Source organism: Pelodiscus sinensis, chromosome 6 (assembly GCF_052426305.1).
Source record: "Pelodiscus sinensis isolate ZL-2025 chromosome 6, ASM5242630v1, whole genome shotgun sequence".
Taxonomy (NCBI): domain Eukaryota; kingdom Metazoa; phylum Chordata; order Testudines; family Trionychidae; genus Pelodiscus; species Pelodiscus sinensis.
Window position 1 is genome coordinate 118,854,725 of NC_143057.1, and position 23,962 is coordinate 118,878,686.

Below are 23,962 nucleotides of genomic sequence, written 5' to 3' on the forward strand. Positions count from 1 at the left end.
AGGGTACGTCTACATTGCAGGGTTTTTCTGGGTTACTGGAGGCCAAATCATGGAAAAACTCCTGCAGTGTCCAAGGAAAGTGTTTGCTCTTCTGCATGTGTGGTGTGTGTGTGTGTGGTGTCTTTTTTTTTTTTTTTTTGCGGAAGAACAAACGCTCTTTTGGGGAGCACTGTATCCCTCATTCTATGAGGGATAAAGGCTCTGCTGAAAGAGGAGGCTTTTCCGCCATTTGGCTCCATCTAAACCGTGGTGGAACAGCCTCTTCCAGAAAAGCAATCAGAAAAAGTTACGCAAATTGCGCAGAACAATTTGTGCAGCTTTTTTCCGAAAAAAAAAACTTATAGTGTGGACCTAGTCTCACTGGGTCAGCAGCACTATTAGCAGTTTACAAACTAAATGGTGAGTTGGGTCCAGGAGGGAGGAGGAGAAAATAGAGATTTAAGTACCTGTTGGTTGAGGGTTTTTTCAAGCAGAGTAGTGGATTTAGACGTGTGCCTTCCATTACTTTCAGTGGAAAATACTTACATTCCCTAGATTGTTTTTGAAAGATCATTCCATGGTCAATTGCTAACCTTAAGTTCTAAATTAGAGCAACCATGAATAGTTCTTGAATAGTAAATACTACTTGGGCAAAGAAGGAACTTCTTTGATTTCTGCTTATTTTTAAATGGATAACATTTTCCTGTCTGCTTTATTTGGCTCTAATGACCTTCAAAATCTTGTTTTGAAAAAACACATTTGAATGATAAAAGCACAGGAAAACACTTGAAGTTCCCAGACTATATTTTTCCTGTTTAAAAATTAAACATGATCCAACAGAACTTCCTTCAAATTTTCTCCAAAAAAAAAAAAGGCAAAAAGCTGACTGGGTGTAACTTTGACAAAGCATGAGGTCCTAGCTCAAGAGATTTGATTTTACATCTGAAGCTTGCATCCTTGATTTAAGAATGATAGTGCTTATATGTACAATAAAGTAGCAATGAAGAGAAAATCTTGAAAGCACCATCAATAGCTCATATCAGATCAATGTGAAAAGCATACTGGTAACCAGGTGTTAGTATTTCAGTGGCTAGAGAACAAACAAAATATGAAATAGTTTTTGGCATGTACAAGGTTTAAATGGAAATGTTTACTGGAAATTACTGGAGCTTTTAAAGCATGGTCTTACAGTTAGATGCCCAAGAGTAGATGCTTGCACACCTGCAGGTTCCAGTTTGATTTTAATGGGAAGCCACAGAAAAATAAGATCTTATCTGGCAGATCAGGGAGTAAATTATGAAATGGGGACATATTCCTCCATTCTTTACACATCCAAAACTACCGTTACTTAAAAGGAAAGCAAAATCCAGCTCTAAGTGAAAGACTCTGTTATAGGGATGTTAAATTTAATCAACTAATTGACTAGTCGATCGATTTTTCTTTTTTTTTCCATCGACTGGTTGATAGCGGGGGAGCTAATCCCACTGCAGTTCTGCCTTTCAAACGTATTAAGAGCCTGCTGGCTCTTAATACATTTAAAAGGCTGGTGTGCAGCATGGGAATCGGCTGTCCTGGCTTGCATCCCCCCCCACCCCCTTGAGCTTCTGATTTTTAAATTTATTATAAGCTGGCAGGCTCTTAATAAATTTAAAAAAGAGGCGCAGCTTCTGGAGCCAGGCGCGAGCCAGGAATCAACTGATTCCTGGCTTGTGCCCGGTCCCTGCTACCCCACTGCCTCTCCTGCCCCTGCGGAGATGGTGCTGGGGAGAACCAGCATTTTTAGCTGGCTCCCCACAGCACCGGCTTCTGCTTCCCCCGCCCTCCCTTGCTGCCTCTGAGAGGCAGCAAGGTGCGTGGGAAGCGACTAGTCAAGGGACAAGTCAACTATCCAATAAGCAAAAGCTTATAGGATAGTTGACTAGCCACTTACATCCCTACTCTGTTAGTGACAGTGTTTTTACTGCAAATGATTAAACTATGTTAGCAGTATTTTTATTCAAAAGCACAAGTTTTGTATATCAACACAGTGTACATACTTTTCTACTTAAAAGCTGATGCTCCATTTAACGTGTGGGTGGTGATATTTATACTAATAGGCAATAGCAAAATGCTACTCTTCAGAATTTCCACATTAAATGTGAGTTGTATCTAGGCATATTTAACTGCAAATATTACCTTAATTTTCGGGAATGCATACAAACAGCAATGAGGGAAATGCAAAGGGTGCTGCAAGGCACAGCCTGTTTCTTTAACCTTTGATCAGAAGAGTTAGGTTTTCTTGGTTTAAATCATGTTAGTCATGATGGATTCCACTACTAACAACAAGTTTTGTTCCCTAAACCTAAAATAAGTATTTGACAATATTGCTAAATATCTTTGTTGCATTTGACAATATTGCTAAATATCTTTGTTGCATTTTGCATATAACACACTATTGGAGGTCAGAGTATTTAAGTCAATTAAATATTTTTCTTTTTCTGTTTTTTAAGATGCATATTATAAGACTGTTGAGTTTACTTTCATAATCTCCAATAGTCTCTTTAAATCTTCATCCCAGATGCAAAAATAAATCTTAATTTAATTGTAGTTCCAATTGTGCTCCCTATGAAGGAGGGAAATATGTCAAAGGATTTTTAACATATATTTATACCACAAGATTTACCTGACTTTGCTTGGGTCCTTCAGGGCAGGGGGCTAGTACTGTGGAGAGTGCAGGAATGAGGGCGAGGGGCTTGCCTCAGGGCTGGGGTTGTGGTGGTACAGGAGTTAGGGTTGAGTGAGAAGGGGCTCAGGGCTGGGTGAGTGGGGGCTGAAGGAGTTGGCAGGAAGTTGGAAGGTGTGGTCAGGGTGGTTGGCAGCTGCTGCCTGGGGACCATGTGGTCATTCTGGACTGGAGTATAACGGTCCCTGCTGTCACAGCCATCTGTTTCTCATCAATTGGAAATAATCACATTCCACATGCATCCCAATGTCAGACAGAAGCATGAATTCTTTCAAATCCATTGTGTGTGTGTGTATGTGTATACATGTGTATATGTACATATAAAAATTGTGTGTTTATAGGTCCTTTTGACAGTTGGACCACCATTTCTGGTTGGATATGTATATCTAACCTATTTCTTTTATGCATGTTTTGGAGATTTTTCTGCTTTAACCAAAGGCAGTGAGAATTAGGGATGTGAAATCCCATTTAATCAGTTAACCGGTTAAATGTTATGTTTAATGGGTTCACTGCTTAAATAGGCACAGCGGGGGCCACTTCAGCTAGACCAGAGTGGCCTCCCGCCCATGGCGTGGCTGGGCTGGGGCAGCGCCCTGCCTGTGGAAGGCTGCTTCAGTCCAGCCGGGCCAACGGTAAACCAATATCGGATAAGCATCACCCAAGAGGGGTTACTGGTTAACCATTGACATCCCAGTGAGAATTTGAAGAGACAGAGTTTTTTGGTGTGTGCGTGGGGGATGTGTGGGTTTATTATTATTTTGGCAGTCAACTTGAGAATTGCATGTGTGCTAGTTTTTAGCAGATGAATTCTAGTGTGAGAATAGTTACATAATCACAATAAACTTATTTGAAAAATAAAACTTCAAAGATCATGTGTCTAACTGCAATGTGGCTAATAACTGCTTACAGCCAATTTGATTATAGTTATTCTAATATCGAGGTGTTTCTGAGAAATAACTGGGTAGTGGGTGTAGGGATGTAAAAGAGGAGTCAGTCAGCTACCCAATAAGCTTAGGCTTATCAGGTAGGTAGTCAAGTCAACTGCTCCCATTTCTTCTCTCCTCCCCACCTTGCTGCCTCTGATATAGAGGCGGGGGTTGAGCAGGAACCTGTGCTGGGAGCAGGAGCTGGCTTAAAAGCAGTCCCGGCTTGTGCTGCCCCAGGATCTAACCCCACTGCAGCTGTGCAGTTTAAATGTAGTAGGTGATGAGTGCTCATCGACTACTGGATTTAGCTGATTATCTACAATTTAACATCCCTAAATGAGTGGTATGAATGAGACATACAGAACTGGGAGTCCTGTAACTATTGGTGGGGAACAGGGAGTAGGATTGCAAGTCAGTAATTGTTACATCTCTGTTCTGGTGTAGGCAACTGTGGTTTAGACAAAAATAACTTTTTCTTACCTGCCAAGTCCACAATTATCTGATTTAGTTTATCTGCTTTACTATCAAAATAAGGGATAGAACTAGCTTGAAATGTAATTATAATAGTGGAAACGGTGGACAGTATTTTATTCCAAAAATTGAAGACCATTTATGAGTTGGCAGTAAACAACTAATATTTTATAGAATCCTAGGTTTCTGCCATGTAATACTGCTATTTAAGATATCCAATTATCTCTCTGCTAATTAGCTTTAAATGTACTATAACTGTCCTATCCTGGAGAAAATACTAGAATGCGTCATACTCTCTCTGCTTTCCCTGGAAGACTTCCACATTCCACACCTTACTGTGTTTCACTACCATGACACTTCTCCTAATGTTCACCCTAATTCTTCCCTTCAGCAGTTTTGATTCTATCACTTCTAGCAATATCCTATATCATTCTGCGTAAGTCTTCGTCATTATACTGGTCAAATGACTGTAGCCAGTTATGGTAAAGTTGAACCTCTAGTCTGGATGCTGGACAACGGATGTTGCTGGAAAAGAGAGCCCCAGTAGATGCAAGTGGGGGTTGGCTGGGAGTCTGATAGTCGGGAGGGGAACTTGGAGGCCAGCTGAAGAGGGTTGGCATTGACCTGCTGTGGTCTGGCAAACTTTCTTGTTCAGGATTGGCAAGGTCCCAAGGATGGAAGGTCTGGCATCTCTTAGCCAAGTATTAATAGGAATTCCCATTAAGAAGATGACTGTCCAAGATTTAATTGCATACCTCTGAGAAACTACCTTTCCCGTCACAATTACTGTCAACTGCCAACAGTCTAGGAAAAACACACAACCCACTTCAAACATTTAGATATTCAAGATTAGTAGTTAAAGTATAAAATTAGATTGAGTATTTAATGCTGATGGAGAAGAAATAATAGAAACCTAGGTTCTGGTTTCCTGGTTTTATTGCACCTCAACTCCCAGCAGAAGTCAATATGAACTGTGGGTGCTCGACACCTTTGAAAATAAAGCCCTTAGTCATCAGAGAGGCATGGTTTATAGAGCACTTGTCTGGGAACCAGGAATAAACTATAGTAGAACTCTGTTTAACCAAACCTCCATTATCTGACACTCAATATTTATTGACTCACCAGCTGTTTGGAACAGGCAGTGGCTGGGGCTCAGACAACCACTCTTGGATTTATCAGGCATTCTGGTTAGCCAGTCTGGCTACAGTCCCAATTAGATCATACAACAAGAGTCCACTGGAGGGGTATTGTGTTTTTATTAACACCAGCTCAGCAACTGGTCCCTCTTGTGTTGAGAGTCTCTTTAAGGAACTCTCGACTTGCAATATTTTTAAAGTGATTAGATTCCAAGTAGCTTCCATTTACTGACCTACCAGTAATTTTTTCCCTTGCCAGTCTTTTGGCTTTGCATACACATTTCCCAGTTATGTTTCCATCTTTCCTTAAAAAAAATAATCTTCTCTGTCATTGTAGAATAGTCCCACACAAACAGAGAAACTGACCAATAAACAAAATATTCAGAAGAAATAGTAAAACAATCTATAAACACAGAGGATGCTAAAATTCACAAAGTAAGCAAACTGAAGAGAGTGGGTTTTTTAAGCTATTAGAATACTTGTGGAAGGGGGAGAGAGGTGTGAATTTGACCATTTCCTTTTAATTTTCTAGAACATAAAATCTGACGGGTATGAAAGTATAAAATGCTGTGTAATAACTATTGTTTGGAACTTAGATGCACTCTGGATACTTTAAAAAAGTGATCAAAATTACCTTTAAATGAGAGTTTATCCTTTAAAAATAATTTTTACTTTGCAAAAATCAATTACATTAAATGGCAATAATTCATAATTTTGTAACATTTTGTAACTATCTTAAGGATGTTAAATTTAGATGAATCAACTAATTGAATAGTCGGTGTAATTTGCATTGACCATTCGATTAGTTGATGAGGGCACCTCCACCTTTGACATGTAGCAAGAGCTGGCAGAGCTCTTGCTACATGTCAAAGGTGGAAGCACTATGGGGAGCATGGCCAGCAGGGGACTCAAGCAGTCCCCACTGGCCCCATGCTCCCAGTGGCACTTTGCTTTTGAAATGTACAAGAGCCCTTCAAAAGCAGGCTGTGTAGGTCCAGTGGAGGACTATTTGAGTCCCCAGCTCGCCCCAGGCTCCCCATAGCACTTCTGCTTTTGAAATGTAGCAAGAGCCCCACTCTTGCCACATTTCAAAGGCAGAAGCACCGCTGGTTTCCTGCTGCACCCCTACTTCTTCTCCCCACAAAAATGGTGCTGGGGGGAACCGTTTTTTAAGCCGGCTCCAGCCTCTGTCCTGATAGAGGCAGCAAGGGCGGAGGAAGCGACTAGTCGAGTCACAAGTAAACTATCCAATGAGCATTTGCTTATTGGATAGTTGACTAGTGGCTTACATCCCTAGACTATCTAACTCATGATTTCGTGAACTCTGGAAGTCTGAGCCCCTCTTCAGAAGAATGTAATCAACCTCACCTCCTTTTGATTTTGCTAGATGTTTAAAGCCTAAAAAATGATCAGTTGCTCAAATTGAATTGAGCAGATCTTCAGCATATGTTACTGCCTCTCCTTTTTTAGCATGCTTTAATGAAGTGTGAAATGGATACTGGTTTGGAGAACTATCGTTGTCTGAGTTAGTGCCTGTTGAAATGAATTGTGCATTTTGCATCTGTCTCGTCATTTCAGGCTCCCTACAAACTCAGGCAGACATCACTGCATGGCTTATACTCGGGTCACATTTTTCAAGCGTTGGTTGTTTTGGGGGGAAGGGGAGGTTTCCACCACAGTCTAGAGACTTAAAAACCTCAGACTTCTGGGAGCAACTGAAGTCTACTACTGGTTGAACCTCTCTAGTCCGGCAACATCCATGGTCCAGCAAGACCCCGGATATTGCTGGACCAGAGAGCCTGACTGGGAGTAGGAACAGCCAGGATCAGGAGCGAAGCCCTGGCCAGTGGCAGCAGACCCGGTGGCCGGGAGCCATGGCCAAGGCTCGGGGTCTGATTGCCTGCTAGTCCCTTGCACTCACCTGAGGAAGTGCATCCCACTTTTTAGGAAACACTGGTCCAGTTGAATAGGCAACATATACTCAATTTGGAGATATGCCGGGGCAAAGCTACACTTAGGGAGAGGCACTACCTGTTTAAAAAAAAAAAATTAAACCTGAGCTATAAAAATCTATATGTGAATTTCATATGCTGTAAGGGAGTAGTGTACTAATCTTAACTTTTTTTTCCCTCCCTTTAGAATATGGTATCAAGTTTTCGAGTTTCTGAACTACAAGTGTTGTTGGGCTTTGCTGGACGTAATAAAAGTGGGCGCAAACATGACCTCCTGATGAGGGCACTGCATTTACTGAAGAGTGGCTGCAGCCCAGCAGTTCAGATTAAAATCAGAGAGCTCTATAGGCGTCGGTACCCCAGGACAATTGAAAGTCTGTCTGACTTGTCACCTATAAAACCGTCAGTTTTCAATTTAGATAATAGTTCCTCTCCTGTGGAATCTGACTTGGCTGTTGCTGGAATTCACCCGCTACCTTCTACTTCAGTCACCCCTCAGTCTCCTTCATCGCCTGTTGGTTCTGTGCTGCTTCAAGACACTAAGCCTCACTTTGAGATGCAGCAACCATCACCTCCAATTCCACCTGTCCATCCTGATGTTCAGCTGAAAAGCCTCCCATTTTATGATGTGCTTGATGTCCTCATCAAACCTACGAGTTTAGGTAAGTGTTTAATTTGTAGAGTGTGGTGTTAAGACTGACTGAAGCAATCCCCATTTTGATCAATAAATCCAGGTGCATAAAATAGTGAGCTTTTCATATTAGACACTTGTCTAAAGATCACCATTTCCACTTTGTTAAAGACAGTACGTGCTACTTGGTATTTCATAAATTGCTCTAATTGCCACTCCCAGTAACAATAATGTTCTTTGACTGCAATCAAGTAACTCTCCAAAACATGGTTCTTTTCTGCCTTTGAAAACACTGATGAAATTAATAATCATTTGTGTCACTGATCATAGGTTTGCTCCTCACTTAAAGATCATATATCTATATGGGGCAGTAGGAAATTATTTTTGGAAAACCAATTTTTGATCCATGTGATCATAAATTGTAGTTTCACTAGAAGTAAGGTAAACTATCTTCCAGCTATACAAAATTTTAAGGTGTTTGTTTTCATAGTAGGGTAGGCTCTTAATATCAAAATCATTATGGAAGAGCTATCTCAAATGAGAGGTGTAAATTTAATCATGCATTGGATATTGGTTTGGCAGAAGTGATTGGTCATCTGATCTTTTATTGACTGACGGGACTGCTTGTTATTGTTTTGTTAATCGCAGACTAAAACAGCTACTCCTCTGAAACTTGTTTTGATAGAGTACAGAATAGAGGTATGTGTGCTTTCAGTAGGGATGTTAACATGTACTTGAGTACATCGTTAACTGATGTGCCCAGGCTTTGCTGGGGGATTCAGGCAGGAGGTAGTACTCACAGGGAGCAGGCTCTCAGAACTGCCTCACCTTCCCCCCCCCCCCCCACACTTGGGGGGCTGCTGTCTCTGATATGGGGGGGACGGTTATTACTTAAAAGCTAGTTCCCTGTGAGCACTGGCTCCCGCTCCCCCAACCCTCCCTTTGTAAACATATGACCGCTGAATTTTTTTCAGCGGTTACAAGTTTACGCAAATTCACACACTTGAACATCTCTAGCTTTCAGCTGTGTGAAGTCCTACTTGTCCTCAAAGGCCCAGATTTTAAAGCATTTTGGACCTTTGTGCACTTAATGTTGCAATGCTTAGGTGAGTTAGAGGCCTAAATCTCATTTTCAAAAGTGACCTATTCAAGGTCAAGATGTAAGCACCTAGATCAGTCTTGAAAATAAGATTTAGGCTCCTAAATCACGTAGGCATTGCAAAGCTGAGTGCACCAAGGCCTGAATTCCCTCAAAGTCTGGGTCAAAATCCAAATCCTTGAAAACATATATTGTATCTTTGTGAATGTTTTGGTTTTTTTGACATTCAGTTGCATCAAATTTAATATTCATGTCTGCAAAACTGCACATAAGTTGACCCCTACCTTCATGTTTGCTCTCATTTTCTCTCCATGCTTATTGTGAGGATTTTTTTGTCTAATTCCTTTCTTTTCTCCTTCCTTCTGCTGCACCTACAATAGACTGTTTTATCCTTCACTAGCTGATCTATTTAGTGTTGCTCTGGTCCTTAACTCTAGTAATGTTTGGGGGCTTTTAAAGAAAAACATACATGATTTATTTAGCTTATCGGGTAGTCCACTAGTGACTTGACTAGTTGTCCCACCTCCCCCACTGCCTTCACCAGAGAGAGATAGTAAGGCAGGGGGAGCTGGAGCTGGTGCTGGGAGGAAATGGCTTAAAAGCTCAACACCGTCTGGGGGAAAGGAGAAGTGGAGGTGTAGCTAGGACCAGGCACAGGTCCGGAATCAGCGGGTCCCAGATGCTGATCCTATTAATCTTAACTGTATTAAGAGCCACGGGCTCAAGCCAAAACAGTCGAGTCCCAGCTTGCGCCCAGTCCCAGAGGCTGTGCTTCTCCCCCTTCTCCCCCCCCCCCCCCCCCCCCCCGGTGGAGATTGTGCTGGGGGGTCTGGGGGAGATGGGACTGGCTTTGAAGCCAGTCCCTCCCTCCCCTCCTCAGCACTGGCTCCTGCTCCCCACCTTGCTGCCTTTGATAGAGGCAATGCTGAGGGGTGGGGAGGAACTAGTCAAGTAGCGATTCGATTACCTGATAAGTTTAGCTTTATTGGGTAGTTGACTAGTTGCTTACATCTCTACTCAGATAGGGAGTGATGGTGCAGGAGCCAGGGCAGGGAGTGGAAGTGCCAGGGTCAGTGCAGTAGTCTAGGAGGTGGAGGATTCAGAGCAGGGTGGGTGTGGGTGTGAGGGGAACGGGCTCAAGGCAGGGGGCTCGGAGGCACAGGAGTCAGCACAGGTGTTGCGGGGACTTGGCAAGGAGTAGGGATACATGAGTTAGGGCAGGGTTCTGGGAGGAGTGGCGGGCTTAAGGCAGAGTGGGAATGCAGAAGTCAGGATCGGGCTTGGGGGTGCAGGAGTGAGGGCAGAGGGTGGGGGCCGCAGAGCAGGGTTCAGTGTGTAGTCAGACTCAGAGCCACTATCAGATATTTGAGGGAATGAAGAGAATGGCAATTGAATGATCCGTTCCCTGTCATCTAGTCCCAGTTTGTGGCAGTCAGAGGCTTAAGGACATTAGGCTGTAGGGTTGCTTCCCTTACCTAGGTTAATAGTCATTAATGGACCTATCCTCCATAAAGTAACCTAGTTATTCTTTTGGCCTTCACAACATCTCCTAGCAATGAGTTCCACAGATTAACTGACTATGCACTGTACAAGAAAGTACAGAGTTTGTTTTAAATCTGCTACCTATTAATTTCATATGGTGTCCTCTGGTTCTTGTGTTATGTGAAGTGGTAAATAACACTTCCTTATTCACTTTCTCTAAACCATTCATTATTTTTCAGACCTGTGTGATATCGTCCACTCCCTTTAGTTGGCTTTTTCCTAGGCTAAACAGTGCCAATCCTTTTTAATCTCTCCCCTTATGAAAGCTGTTTTATAGCCCTAATAATTTGTTGCACCTCTCTGTACCTTTAAAAATTGTATTATATCTCTTGCGATTGAGTGACTAATATTGAGCATATGGTGGATTTATGTAGTGGCATTATGTTTTCTCTTACGTATCCATTTCCTAATGGGTCTTAACAAGGGCCACTTTTGCTTTTATAATAGTCATGCAAATTAGTAATGTAAGCATAAGAAACCTTTTCAAAGGTTTCTAGGGTCAAATTTTGCTGTACATGTAGGTGGCTTGTTGGAGAGAGAGCATTTTCCTTACAGTACATTCTCTTAAAAGATTACTCTAATATTCATTAGAATGAAATGTCACTTATCTTTCTGCATTTGTATGTCCTTGAAAACAAGGTGAAACCATATATTGTAATTGCAGTAAGACACATTATTCCAGCTCTGTTTTGAACAGTGCTAGTTAAGTACAGTACGGGGGCGGGGGTCAGGGTCGGCACCGGCATGCGCGGCGCACCCGGGGCTGGCCCCTGCCGCACGCCCAGGGGCGGGGCCAGCCCAGATTGCTCTGCGGGCGCACGTAAAGGGCCCGGCGGGCACCATGGTGCCCGCGGGCACCGGGTTGGGGACCACGGGCTTAGAGGGAACACTGGTCAGCAGCTGCCTTGAAGGTGGACCATGGCTTGAGCTCCGCCCCCTATTCTCTCCCCCTCCCCCCCACAGTAGGGAAACTGTGCTGGTACTCTAGCCTTGTACACAAACCACCTCCATGAGGTTGGTGCATCAGTGCAAGCTTACCCACTGTGGGAGGAAAGAGAGAGCCCAGACCTCCTCACCAGATTGAGCTCACGGGGAAGAAACTCCCCTGGCTGGGGGGAGGGGGGACAACAGTGCACAGATGCACTGCCTGGAGGCTTTCCCTGCTGCTCCCATTGAGACCCCACACACCCTAGCCTTCTCCTACACCCTCCCCCCTGGCCAGACATCCTCCTCACACCCAGACCTTGCACCTTCTCCACTTCCTGCACCACAGCTCCCACCCAGATCCTGCACCTCCATCCCTATCCCACTCACTGGCAGCCCCATCCCGCACATTGAACCTCTCATTTTTGGTCCCACTCGGTAGCCTAAGGAGAATCCACAAAGTCCACTAATCCTGAAACTTCAGAAGAGTTAATCTGGCCTATGGGAAGACCTGAAACGCAGTCTACACTTCTTCTCCTCCTTACACACACCTGTAGGGTGGGAGCACCAGGGGAGTGAGGTGTCTTAATTGCGGGGTGACATCAGTGAGGGTTGGGGCTTTTGGTTTGGGGTTGGTTTTTTTCTGCTTCTCACTTGTGTAGTCCGACTGATTTTTCTGTGGGATAGTGGCCCCCAACCCAGAAGGGTTCCCCACCCCTGCCATAAATAAAGATAATGTAGAAACCTTTTGTGTTAGACATAAATGAGGTTTGCTAAACTAACAGAGTTAAAGCACTTAATCTGTTTAATAATTTTGATTAATATTTCCTTTCTTACTGGTTAAATTAAACCGTTCTCTCCAGCTGCAGCACTAGCATAGTGGCTCAGGTGTAATTATGTGATTAATGGCACGTTTCCATTAGCAATTGGCAGCTCATGGAAAAGTTTGCATTGAGGAAAAAGTTTAAGAACCACTGGTTTGGTGGCATCCTATTATCAGCTGCTGTTTTCAACTGAAATGTGTCGGGGAAGGGAGAAGAGATTGGTGTGTCTGGAGCATGGGAAATAGCAAGTTGTCTGACCTATCCTGTGGCAGGAGGATGGGGACCCCCTTCCTCCAGCTGAGAGCTGCCTCCCACCACAAATGGCTCTGCTCAACACAGCAGTCTCTCCCCAAGCTGCCCACTCTGCCTGCCTGCATGTGGCTGTATGATTCCCTCAAGTTCTCCCACAACTAAGGTGGTCTGCCCTCCAGGAGGCCTGAAATCGGCTGTCTCCTGGTGACTATTGAAAGCTATCTTGGAGCTTTTAATAGGCTATTTTAAGAAAATGATGTGTGAGTGTGAGAGAGAGAGAATCTCTGAATAGCTTCAGTCAGACTTGGCAATAGCTGGGAGCAGCTCTGTGCTGAGGAACGTCAAAGCTGTTCTTCTTTCCCACCCTACCCTAGCAGTCTTCCTGCCACTGTGTTCCCAGAGCAGAACAGGAGCATTCCATTCTAACCATTTGCTTTTTGTTCCCCAAAGGGAACAGCAAGATCAGCTGTCAGATACTTCCCTGAGCTTTGAAAGGAGAGGGGTTCATGCTTGCTGGGCAATAGATATCAAAACAGTCTGGGCAGGCATTGTGGGATACTGGAGAAATCTAGTTATGTCAAGAAACAGCAATGTCTATATTGCTGCTTGGTTGCCCTACTTTTCTGCCAAAAGCTTTCTTCCTCTCCTTGAAGTGGTTTTATTTTGTCAGCAAAACAGCAGTTTTGCCACCAAAAGTAGCTTTTTGGTCAGCAAAAGGAAGCTTTCTTTGACAAAACTTTGTAATGTAGAGGAGGCCTTAATAGAGATGGGTTTTCTGTAGTATTGAGATCCGATATGTTTCAAAGGTGTAACTTCCTTCTCCACTCATGAAATTAAAAGTTTTCCAGTGAATTGTTGTTCTCAAGCAGGCCCATGTGCACTTGCTTCTCTGATAACTACTTAGAGTAATATCTCAAATTCTTTGCTATATTGTAGTAAGGATATGTGGGAGGCAATGCAGTGTTGCTATTTGCTTTGCAAGTTCACTTGACAACCAGTGAAAATTCTGGGACATTTCAACTCTGTATAATCTCTTGTAACATCTAAGAATAAAATAAACCTTATTTTCTAAGCTTCTGAAGAAGGCAAATTGCTATTTTAGTACTGAGCTTAATATTAAAATTACACTGACTAGAATTGACTCATTCATAGCTGTTTCTCATTGACAATTGTATACAATTAGCAGCAATTCCATTCTGACCTTTGTTTTGTCCAAGAAAGCAGAACTGTGGACTCTCAAGTCATCATCCCTGTGATCATTTGAACTTTTATTAGTGGACCATCCTGTTTTAAAGCTGTTTTTACATGTTTTCTCTCAGTACAGAGCAGTATTCAGAGATTTCAGGAGAAGTTTTTTATCTTTGCTTTAACACCTCAACAAGTCAGAGAAATCTGCATTTCCAGGTAAGAGGAGTGTCTGACGTATTAAATCACTACATTTGCAAAATTGCAGGGGTGGGTCAGAAAAATCTTCCTTCATATCTCTTAGCCTGTGGCATGATCTTTTATCTAAAGTGGTTGGAGCCGATTATTCAGTACACCTAAAATTAGTCTTTGTACAAATAATAATGGTTATGTTGGGAGACAAATCTACCTAATCAGGGAGTTAGAGGAGGAGATGATGGGACCCGATTGTTTGAAATGAAATAGCTTTCATGACTACTGAAAGAGTGGCAGACTGTTTTCTTTCTCTGTGTTCCCTGGTTACTGGGGTGGGAGGCTGTTTCTAACCTCTACCCTTGTTTGTCAGTGGAGCACAGTGGGAGGACCTCCTTTGTGCTGATTCCCTCCTCAGGTGGTGTCAGATTTTATTTTTTTTTTCCTCCCCTCTCTACACAACCACCTCTGGAGTCCCAAGACCTTGCTGGAGGGAAGGTAGAGATCTAGTTTATTATTTTAATTAATACAAATAAATTGTTTTGGTTAAAAGTGCTTTGTCTTATATTGCATGGGTAGCTTAGTAATGAGAAACATACAAGTCTTGAAATTAACTAGAGATATTGGAGCAGATTTGTCATCCCCCCCCCCCCCCCCCCCCGGTGAGAAAAATTGGGATGTGAGATCGGGGGTAAGAGCGGAACAGTGAACTGTCTTTTTTTTCCCTTTTTTCCCCCCCCAAACAGGGATTTCTTGCCAGGAGGCAGGAGGGATTACACAGTACAAGTTCAGCTAAGGTGATTTAGCGTTTTTCTTACATTGTTTGTACTTGGCTATTTTAATCTAAGTATATTTTAATGTGTAAATAGTTATCTGAGTGTAACGTCAGTTAAAAATCAAATTTCTTTTTGAAATAGGTTATGCCTTGCAGAGACTAGTTGTCCTCAGGAAGATAACTATCCCAATAGTTTATGCATTAAAGTAAATGGGAAATTATTTCCATTGCCGGTAAGTTATTAAAATTCTATTCCACCATGTAGCTTTTTCTCATTAGCTTGCTTAATGTCTAAAATGGGTGTGAAAAAGGACCTGACTCTTTTTTCAGAAATATGCTCACAACTTCATGTCTAATAGCCTGTGCAGTTATTGTGTGTGCATTAGGCACTGACAGTCACTAAGACACCAATACTAATGTTTAGCATTTTACACATGGAGGGTCTTTTTTTCTACGTTTGGGTCATCCAAGACACAGCTAAATTGCAGCATGACAATTCTTCCAAAAATTCTAATTCTGGTTGTATGGGAAACCTCTCTAGATAGCATCTGTAAAATCTTAGATATCAGCTTTGGCTGTACATAACCTGCTTTTAATTTGGGCTGTCTTTTGCTATTCGTTCTTGGAAGATCTCATTCCATAACTTGAATCTTTTAAAGATGTGAGGAAATAGCAATTTTCCTGGTGAGGATGAAGGATAAATAATAGGGCTCCAAACATGTCAATAGTGGTGGAGCCTAGCAGTTGTAGGGATTTTTTTGGGGGAAAAAGTTTCCTATCACAGAAATGGCTGATGTGAGATTCATTTCTACAAGCAGGTGTTTTCTTATCTGTTAACATTTGAGCGGTATTGTGATGACTCATATGAACTATAACTCTGAAACTTGAGGGTAGATGAAAAGGGAGGAGAAATTTATCCAATTAAAGATAATCTTTCTACAGCTCTGTAAAGCTGTACAAAATTTTTCTATATTGGTAACACAGTATAGTCCTAAAAGGGAAGTGAGGCTTATTGAGTTGAGAGAGGTGAGGCTTATTGAGTTGAGAGAGAGAAGGATAAGTACATGATTTGTGATGGCAAAATCTAAAAGGCGTGCCAAAAATAAATGCCAGAAAACAATATTTTTAACTTTGTATAAAAACTTCTGCTATCCAAAAACTTTGTAATGGTGTCTTTGGTAGATTTCAGGGTACAGTCAGAATTTCTAAAAAATTAGAGAGAGGTTTCTTTTCCTTATTTCAGGGATATGCTCCACCACCAAAAAATGGGATTGAGCAGAAGCGCCCAGGCCGCCCTCTGAATATTACATCTCTTGTTAGATTATCATCAGCAGTGCCAAACCAGATCTCCATTTCTTGGGCATCTGAAATTGGAAAGGTAAACTGGTCTTTGTACTATGAGAATAACCTTACTCAGTATTACTCCTTTTCCCATTTGATTGTTGCTGGCAAGAGAGGTGCTAACATTTATGTTGCCTGTATTCCTTCATTGTAAAGATTTCAACTCTTTCCATCCAGTAGCTTGCTAGGAAGAAAACATTTATTTTAAAAACTTTAATAAAAAGTTAGTTTACAAGAATGTATGGCTTTCAAAAAAGTTCCATAGAGCTTGCACGTGATTAAAGGGACGTTATTTAGGGCCCAAAAGCACACTCTTCCACAGCATAGGAAAGATAGTAAGTATGGCAGGAGATTACCTTGGATCAACCGGGAGCTCTTATATGATCTAAAAATCAAAAAGGAGTCATATAAAAAGTGGAAACTAGGTCAAATTACAAAGGATGAATATAAGCAAACAACACAGGAATGCAGGGGCAAGATTAGAAAGGCAAAGCCACAAAATGAGCTAAATCTAGGTGGAGACAGAAAGGGTAATAAAGAAGACGTTCTACAAATAGAAGCAAGAAGACCAAGGACAGCATAGGCCCGTTGCTCAATGAAGAGGGAGAAACCATAACAATTGGAAATGGCAGAGGTACTTAATGACTTCTCTGTTTCGGTTTTCACTAAGAAGTTTGATGGTGACGGGATGCCTAAAAGAATGAATGCTAGTGGAAATGGGGTAGGTTTAGAAGTTAAAATTACTTAGAAAAGTTAGATGTCTTCAAGTCACCAAGGCCTGATGAAATGCATCCTGGAATACTCAAGTAGGGGATAGCTTAAGACTCAGATATCTGCTCTATCATCTTTGAAAAATCATTGAAGTTGGGAGAGATTCCAGAAGACTGGAAAAGGGAAAATATAGTGCCCATCTATAAAAAGGGAAGTAAGAATAACTCAGGAAAATACAGACCAGTCTGCGCCAAGGAAGATAATGGAGCAAGTATCTGGAAGATAAGGTGATAGGAAACAGCCAGCATGGATTTGTGAAGAACAAATGTCAAACCAATCTGATAGCTTTCTTTGATAGGACATCAAGCCTTGTGGACAATGGAGAAGCTGTGGATGTGGTATACCTAGACTTTAGTAAGGCATTTGACACGGTCTTACATGCCCTTATAAATAAAGTAGGGCAGGGGTTCTCAAACTTTGTGATACCGCAACCCCCCTCTAATTTGCTTGCGATCTCCCCCCCCCCCCCCGGGGGGTCAGGACCCACAGTTTGAGAAACGTGGAATTAGGAAAATACAACCTAGATGGGGCTACTATAAGGTGGGTGCATAAGTGGCTGGATTACTGTTCTCCGAGAGTAGTTATTAATGATTGTCATGCTGGAAGGGCATAACAAGGGGAGTTTCACAGTGGTCCATTTGGGGCCAGTTCTGTTCAGTATCTTCATCAACGATAGATGATGGCATACAGAGTACGATTATTAAGTTTGCAGATGATACCAAGCTGAGAGGGGTTGCAAGTGCTTTGGAGGATAGGGTAAAATTCAAAATGACGTGGACAAACTAGAGAAACGGTCTGAGGTAAATAGGATGAAGTTAAAAGGACAGATGCTAAGTTCTCCACTCTAGGAAGGAACAATCAGTTTTATGCATACAGAATGGGAAGTGTCTGTCTAGGAAGGCATACTGCTGAAAAGGATTTAGGGGTCATAGTGGACCACAAGCCAAATATGAGTTGTGTGTGACACTGTTGCAAAAAAAATGCATCCCAGAATCATGTTTCTAACAGGAGTGTTGTGAACAAGACATGAGAAGTCATTCTTTTGCTCTACTCTGCACTGATTAGTCCTCATTTGGAGTATTGTGTCCAGTTCTGGACACATTTAAAGAAAGAAGTGGAGAAATTGGAGAAGATCCAGAGAAGAGAAACAAAAATGATTAAAGGTCTCGAAAACATGAGCTATGAGGATAGACTGAAAGAATTGGGCTTGCTTAATTTGGAAAAGAGAAGACTGAGAGGGGATATGATAGCAGTTTTCAAGTATCTAAAAGGGAGTTACAAGGAGGAGGGAAAAATATTGTTCTCTTTGACTTCTGATGATAGGACAAGAAGCAATGGGCTTAAATTGCAGCGAGAAGTTTAGGTTGGACATTAGGAAAAACTTCCTAACTGTCTGGGTCATTAAACACTGGAATAAACTGCCTGGGGAGGTTGTGGAATGTCCATCACTGGAGAGCTTTAAGCGAAGGTTGGATAGACATCTATCAGTGATGATCCAGATGGTGCTTGGTCCTGCTGTGAGGGCAGGGGACTGGACCTGATGACTTTTTGAGGTCCCTTCCATTTCTAGTATTGTATGATTCTGCAATTAATGGCTATAAAAGACATTCTGATCCCACTGAAGTTCATGGCAAACTTCAAAGAGTTCAGCGGTGCCAGCATTTTACGTGAAACTTTTAAAGTAAAACCAAAATGGTAAAAATTTAGAATTGCTTCAGAGAATTTTTTTATCCTTAACTGTTTGTAGTGAGATGAAGATGAATAAAATGACTCGTAATGAGAGAAACTTGCCATTTCCTAGGTTGAGACAAAGAAAATGCTCTCTAGCATGAGCCTTCTATAGACAATTGGCCATTAAGACCAGTAAGGCTATGTCTAAACTACATTCCTTTTCCGAAAGAGGAATGTAAATGAGCCCAATTGAAAATGCAAATGAAGCGCGGATTTACAAATCTTATGCTTCATTTGCAGAATCGTGTGAGCGCTTTTTCAAAAAAAGGGTTTTTTGAAAAAGAAACTGCTGTCTAGACGGGGTTCTTTGGGGGGGGAGACTTTTTTCGAAAGAACCCGAGATGTATGGGTTCTTTCGAAAAAGGTTATTTTTTGTTTTTTTCTCTCCAAAAGAACCCTGTCTAGACAGCAGTGTGGTTTTTTTTTTTCTTTTCAAAAAAGCACTCACGCCTTTCTGCAAATGAAGTGCGAGATTTATAAATCCGTGCGTCTTTGGCATTTTCGATCGGGCTCATTTACATTCTTCTTTCAGAAGAGAAATGTAGCTTACGCATGCCCTAAGAGACATTAGAGAATGCAGGAGCAGACGTTTTGAAAATGCCTTGTCTCCAGCCACCCTCATGCAGACATGCATTTGAGTTTCCTATTTTCTGTCCAAATGCTGTTCATTTTTAAGTAATGTTTCAATGAAATCAACTTTTATTTAATAAACTACAGAAATTTACTTGACAATAGCTGTTAAGTCTCCAGTTATTCTCTTACAAAGTTCAATTGCAGTTCTCATTACTGAAACAGGGCAAGTACATAATTATCTGGGGTTACAATGAGATGTATATCCTCTATTGCAAATGGAGCCTCTTCCCTCAAGGGGCTGAGTGACTTCAGGGTAGGTGGAGAGAAAGAGACATGAAGTAAAGGTGCATAGAAAGTTTCTCTCATTTCCTAGTCTCCGTTTTTCTAAGGGAGCTGTATTATCCCTTTCAATTTTATATAAAACCTTAATTGTTTTTAGCAGAAAAACGTATTTTGAACTGCCAAGCATCAAGGAGGTTGAAGTACATGTATTGAGACCTGAAGCCCTGTGGCAATTCTAGATGAAACTTGTGTTCTTTTGAAAATACAAAGGCCACTGTCAAGTAGTTTTTAATCCCAAAATTTAGGCTTTGAGAGTTTTTTCAGCAAAGTTGTGTATATATTAATAGAATTTTTTCATAATCCTGTTTAAAACTTCAAGTGAAAACTGTTAGAATTAGGGATGTCTGCGGTTATCTGGTTAACCTTATGGGGTGATGCTTGCTGGTTAAGAGTGCGCCAGCCCAGCAAGGCTACTGACAACAGTAGCCCATTTAAGCAATTAACTGATTAAATGGGATTTTACATCCCTAATTAGAATTTAAACTCTTATCTTCAGTGTCTGCACTTCAAATATTATAGCATTCTACCGAGGCATGAAAATGAGAGAGAAACTCATTAGTCTATCTTCACTACCCGTGCTGAGAGAGGAATGCAATAAGTTAGTGACATAAATTGTGTAAAATGAGACTAGCAACTGCTAAAAGATGAGGCTGATTAATTACAAAAAAGAAAACACTACAACTGGGAAAAGAGGGAGTCAGCCATACAAAGTATATAGGCTCATGTACAGTTTTCATGGAGAAGACAACAAAAAGAGCAGAATGAGTTTGGGCTACACTGCAACAAAAAGGTGTTCTTCCTCATGGGATAATAACTTTCATTAGCCAACGTGGGATAAAGTAGCATGAAGACATGACAACTCTGCCTTGAGTTTGGGTTAGTAGTTCAAGTTGAGCTCCAGGGTCCCTTAAGGGCTTTAGCTTAAATTGCTAACCTGAATAAAAGCAGAGGTGCCGTGTCTTCACTGCTATTTTTATCTGAAGTAGTACTTTTTATTTGTAGTGTAAACACACTTTCAGAGGTTAAAGGGAGTAAAGATCTTAGAAATAAATATATTAGAGGTAAAATGAGTATCAGAAGGAAGTGGATTTTAATAAAGGAAGGAAATCGATGGCTGTAAAAGGTTGATACTGAATTTATTTTTTTAAAATGTCTTTGACAAGAAAGCTAAAGGAAAGCAGTCTGGACATATAGAAGGTGAGGAAGATCATATTAAAATGGCTATTGCTAAAGAGCAGGTAAGGGATACTTGAAAAAAAATTCAATACCTATAATTTAGTTAGTTTGGAAGATAATTACCTATGATATAAACGCTTTGTCTACATGGGCGCACTTTGGCAACTAAACAGTGAGAGCATTTACACTACAACGTGACTGTTTGGGAAAAACAGCCAGTTTTGGTGACAAACTTCCACCCCGAGAGACGTTTTTTTCTTCCCCCTCCCTTTATTGTCATCATAGCCAATGTGGACTCTGCTGTTTTGTTGAGAGAACTGGCTTCTGTCAATATCCCATAATGCCTGCCCGGATGACTGTGCTCAGTGTTTTGATCTCTGCTGACCTGCAGGCAGTGCATTCCTTACCTTTCAAAGCTCCTGGGAAGTTTGACAGCTCAGTGAGTTACTCCATTTGGGGAACAAACAATAAATCTTTGGAATTCTCCTGTTTTGCCCTGCCAAAAACACTGCGGGCAGATGGCTGCTGCAGGGGGAGGGCTGGAGAGACTGCTGCCCTGCTTTGACATTCCTCAGCACAAAGAACTCACGGAGCTATGGGGGAATTCCAAGAAGTGCAGGGATCAACTCTGTCTTCCCGCTGCAACTCACTTTGGAATGCTTATCAACATTGCTAGTATCCTGTCAACACAGAGAGCAAAGCAATGTGGCCATAAAATGTGGACAGTGAGGCAGAAAAACCAGTTTTATCGGTTTTCACTGTTGGTGACAGCATTTTTGTTGCCAAATTTTTCCAGTGTAGACATTGCCTATGCAATCAAGGAATTTGCTGTGACTGACATTTTAGTATTCAAGTTGGGAGAACTGGTGAGATGGAGAACTGGTGAGATGCCAGAAAAATTTGTATCCTTACTCAAAAAAAGGAATGGGGATTGATCCCAACAGCAACATTCTATAAAATAAATATTAGAGGAAATCAATGAGATGTAGACAAGCAAGCCCATAATGGTTCCCCTACATTATTCAGGCTCTGTGTGAAGCCAGTGGGAAAACTAGTGAGACGACATGGTCTGTCATGTCACTAGACCGCTCTCATTTCAAACAAACTTGGCATCAGTTGTAGTATAACTAATGTTAAACACATCAGGCCATCCGCATAGCAACATGGATTACTGCAGCTACATCAATGCAGTATTCTGTCTACATTGGTTCTCAAAGCTATTTTGTGCAAGGTGTGAAGTACTGACACTGAAGCGCTTGTGGGACTACTTATAAGATGGATGGAGCAAAGCACTTCACAATGTGCTTAGATTACAAGTCAGCATCTTGCAGGATTGAGCCCTGAATTCAGTAGTCAAGTTCAAGGTCTGTCCTCAAATTGGAAACCTTCCTTGGTATTGGTCCCAGCTTCTAAGAAATCCTCTCTCACTCAGTGATCATAAACTGCCATAATAGCTACATTTATTAGTGATAAATCGGTTACTAGGTAGTGAAAGCCTCATGAATGCATAACTTTCAAAGGAGTTGGATCTAGACTATTGAACGTGTTCCTGCAGAGATGCATGATCAGAGCTTACTCCTTCAGAACTCAAATCTTTTTTTGTCTCCTACTTGGCTTCCCCCAGTTTCCTCACATGCATGGAGACAACTTTTTTGTCTATTCCGATGAACTTCAAAGGAAGAAATGCCTTTGTTTAATTTTTAAATGCAGAGGAGTGTTTAAGTAGGAGACGCTCTGATTCTACAATGACGGACGCCATAAGACAATAGCTAGAATGAAAGAAACCTGGCTGAAGAATTGTAAGCCAAAGGGTTATATGCAGCAAATTATGTTGGAAGGGAGATGTCTAGGGGGGATACTGTAGTGTCATAATCTTCATCTGTGATCTAGAAGAAGTGATAAGTGAGTTAGATCTCAGTTTGCAATTTTCTGCTGGCTTCTCTGATTTAGAAAGTTCAAACCAATATTACCAAGAAAAAGTAGGGAACAAACATAAAAAGTAGTAATGGTATTAGGGATGTAAGTGACTAGTTGACTATCAGTTGATTAGTCGCTCCCCCTCGCCTTGCTGTCTCTATCAGAGAGAGGCAGCAATGGGAGGGAGCAAGAGCCAGTGCTGCGGGGAGCCAGCTTAAAAGCCGGTTCCCCTCAGCACCATCTCCACATGGGGAGGCTGGGGTACAACGGGGAACTGGCAGCGATTCTGCCTTTGAAATGTAGCAAGAGTAAGGCAGAAGCACAGCAGGAGCACAGGGTCAGTGGGGGACTGCTTGAGTCACCCCACTGGCTCCATGCTCCCTTTGGCACTTTAGCTTTTGAAATGTAGCAAAAGCCGTCAAGGCTCTTGCTACATTTCAAAGGCGGAGGTGCCCTTATCGACTAATTGAATGGTTGATGCAATTTGCATCAACCATTCGATTAGCTGATTAATCTAAATTTAACATCCTCAAATGGTATGAATCTAGTCCAGGATACTCTTGAGTTTGCTATCTGATACATTAGTAATGAAATGGTTGCTCTCTTCTGGTTTGACCAAAAAGATGGTGACAAATTGGAGGGTGTTCAGAAGAGAGCATCAAAAGTTATTTGAGGCCAAGAGTGCTTAATTTGCAGAAAGGGTGACTTAACTTTCACTTAAATAAAATAATATTTATGTGGGGACATGACTTTTGACATTGCCCGGGTGTAAATAACAAGAAAAAAGGGATGTCTTTTGACATAAGTTTTCCCCTTCTTAACCACAACCCTTTATGATCAATCAGGACAAATTTCTGATGGTGAGATTTGCAGTGCTGAGGAATAGTCTTTCAGGTGAAATATTGGAGCCTAGTTCTTGTAATCCAGTTTAAACTGCAGGATATTAATGTCTGTATCTCAAAGAACTATCGAACATTAGAGGAGCATAGAAGAAATTGCATAGTCTTCTATCTTCATATTATTACTATTTCTCAGATGCAAACTTCCATCTTCATCTGTGATCCACTGTATTACAGATATTGGAGATGTATAGACATAAGATTACTCTCCTTCTGTTCACTTGGTGGCTGTTAAAGAAAAGAAGCGGGGGAAAATAATAGTCTGAAATGTCCACCAGGAATTATATGGGCATATGTCTTTTTTTTTTTTTTTTTTTTTTTTTTTTTATAAACAGTTTTATATTCTCTTTTGAATCACCGTAAGAGATGCCTCTCATAAAACTGTCAATTGCATGACTTGTCATCTGGCCTATTTCTCTATTGGTGTAAGAGGGTGAAACTTTATGAAGAGGTGCTCTGTCTTAAACCAGCTGTGAATTTATCCCACTGATAGCAATAGATTCGTACTTCGGTCAGCAAACTAATACATGGCTCTATTTGGGAATAAATTCCATTGCTGCACCTATGTTAATCTTGGGGTATAAAATCCTGTTTAATCAGTT

At 41.5% G+C, this 23,962-nt stretch overlaps 1 protein-coding gene across 8 annotated transcripts in view; it reads left to right on the forward strand.

The window, feature by feature from the left end:
* The window catches only part of PIAS2 (protein inhibitor of activated STAT 2), a 65,248-nt gene that overhangs the window by 15,077 nt on the left and 26,209 nt on the right, over window positions 1–23,962 (forward strand). For 7 of the 8 annotated variants that reach the window (XM_075932710.2, XM_075932711.2, XM_075932715.2 and 4 more), the window contains exons 2-6: window positions 7,374–7,848; window positions 13,778–13,862; window positions 14,582–14,632; window positions 14,753–14,843; window positions 15,854–15,988. In XM_075932710.2, the coding sequence (XP_075788825.1) occupies window positions 7,374–7,848; window positions 13,778–13,862; window positions 14,582–14,632; window positions 14,753–14,843; window positions 15,854–15,988 (837 nt within the window). The remainder of the gene's footprint in view (window positions 1–7,373; window positions 7,849–13,777; window positions 13,863–14,581; window positions 14,633–14,752; window positions 14,844–15,853; window positions 15,989–23,962) is intronic. The other variant, XM_075932713.2, reaches the window with a different exon arrangement.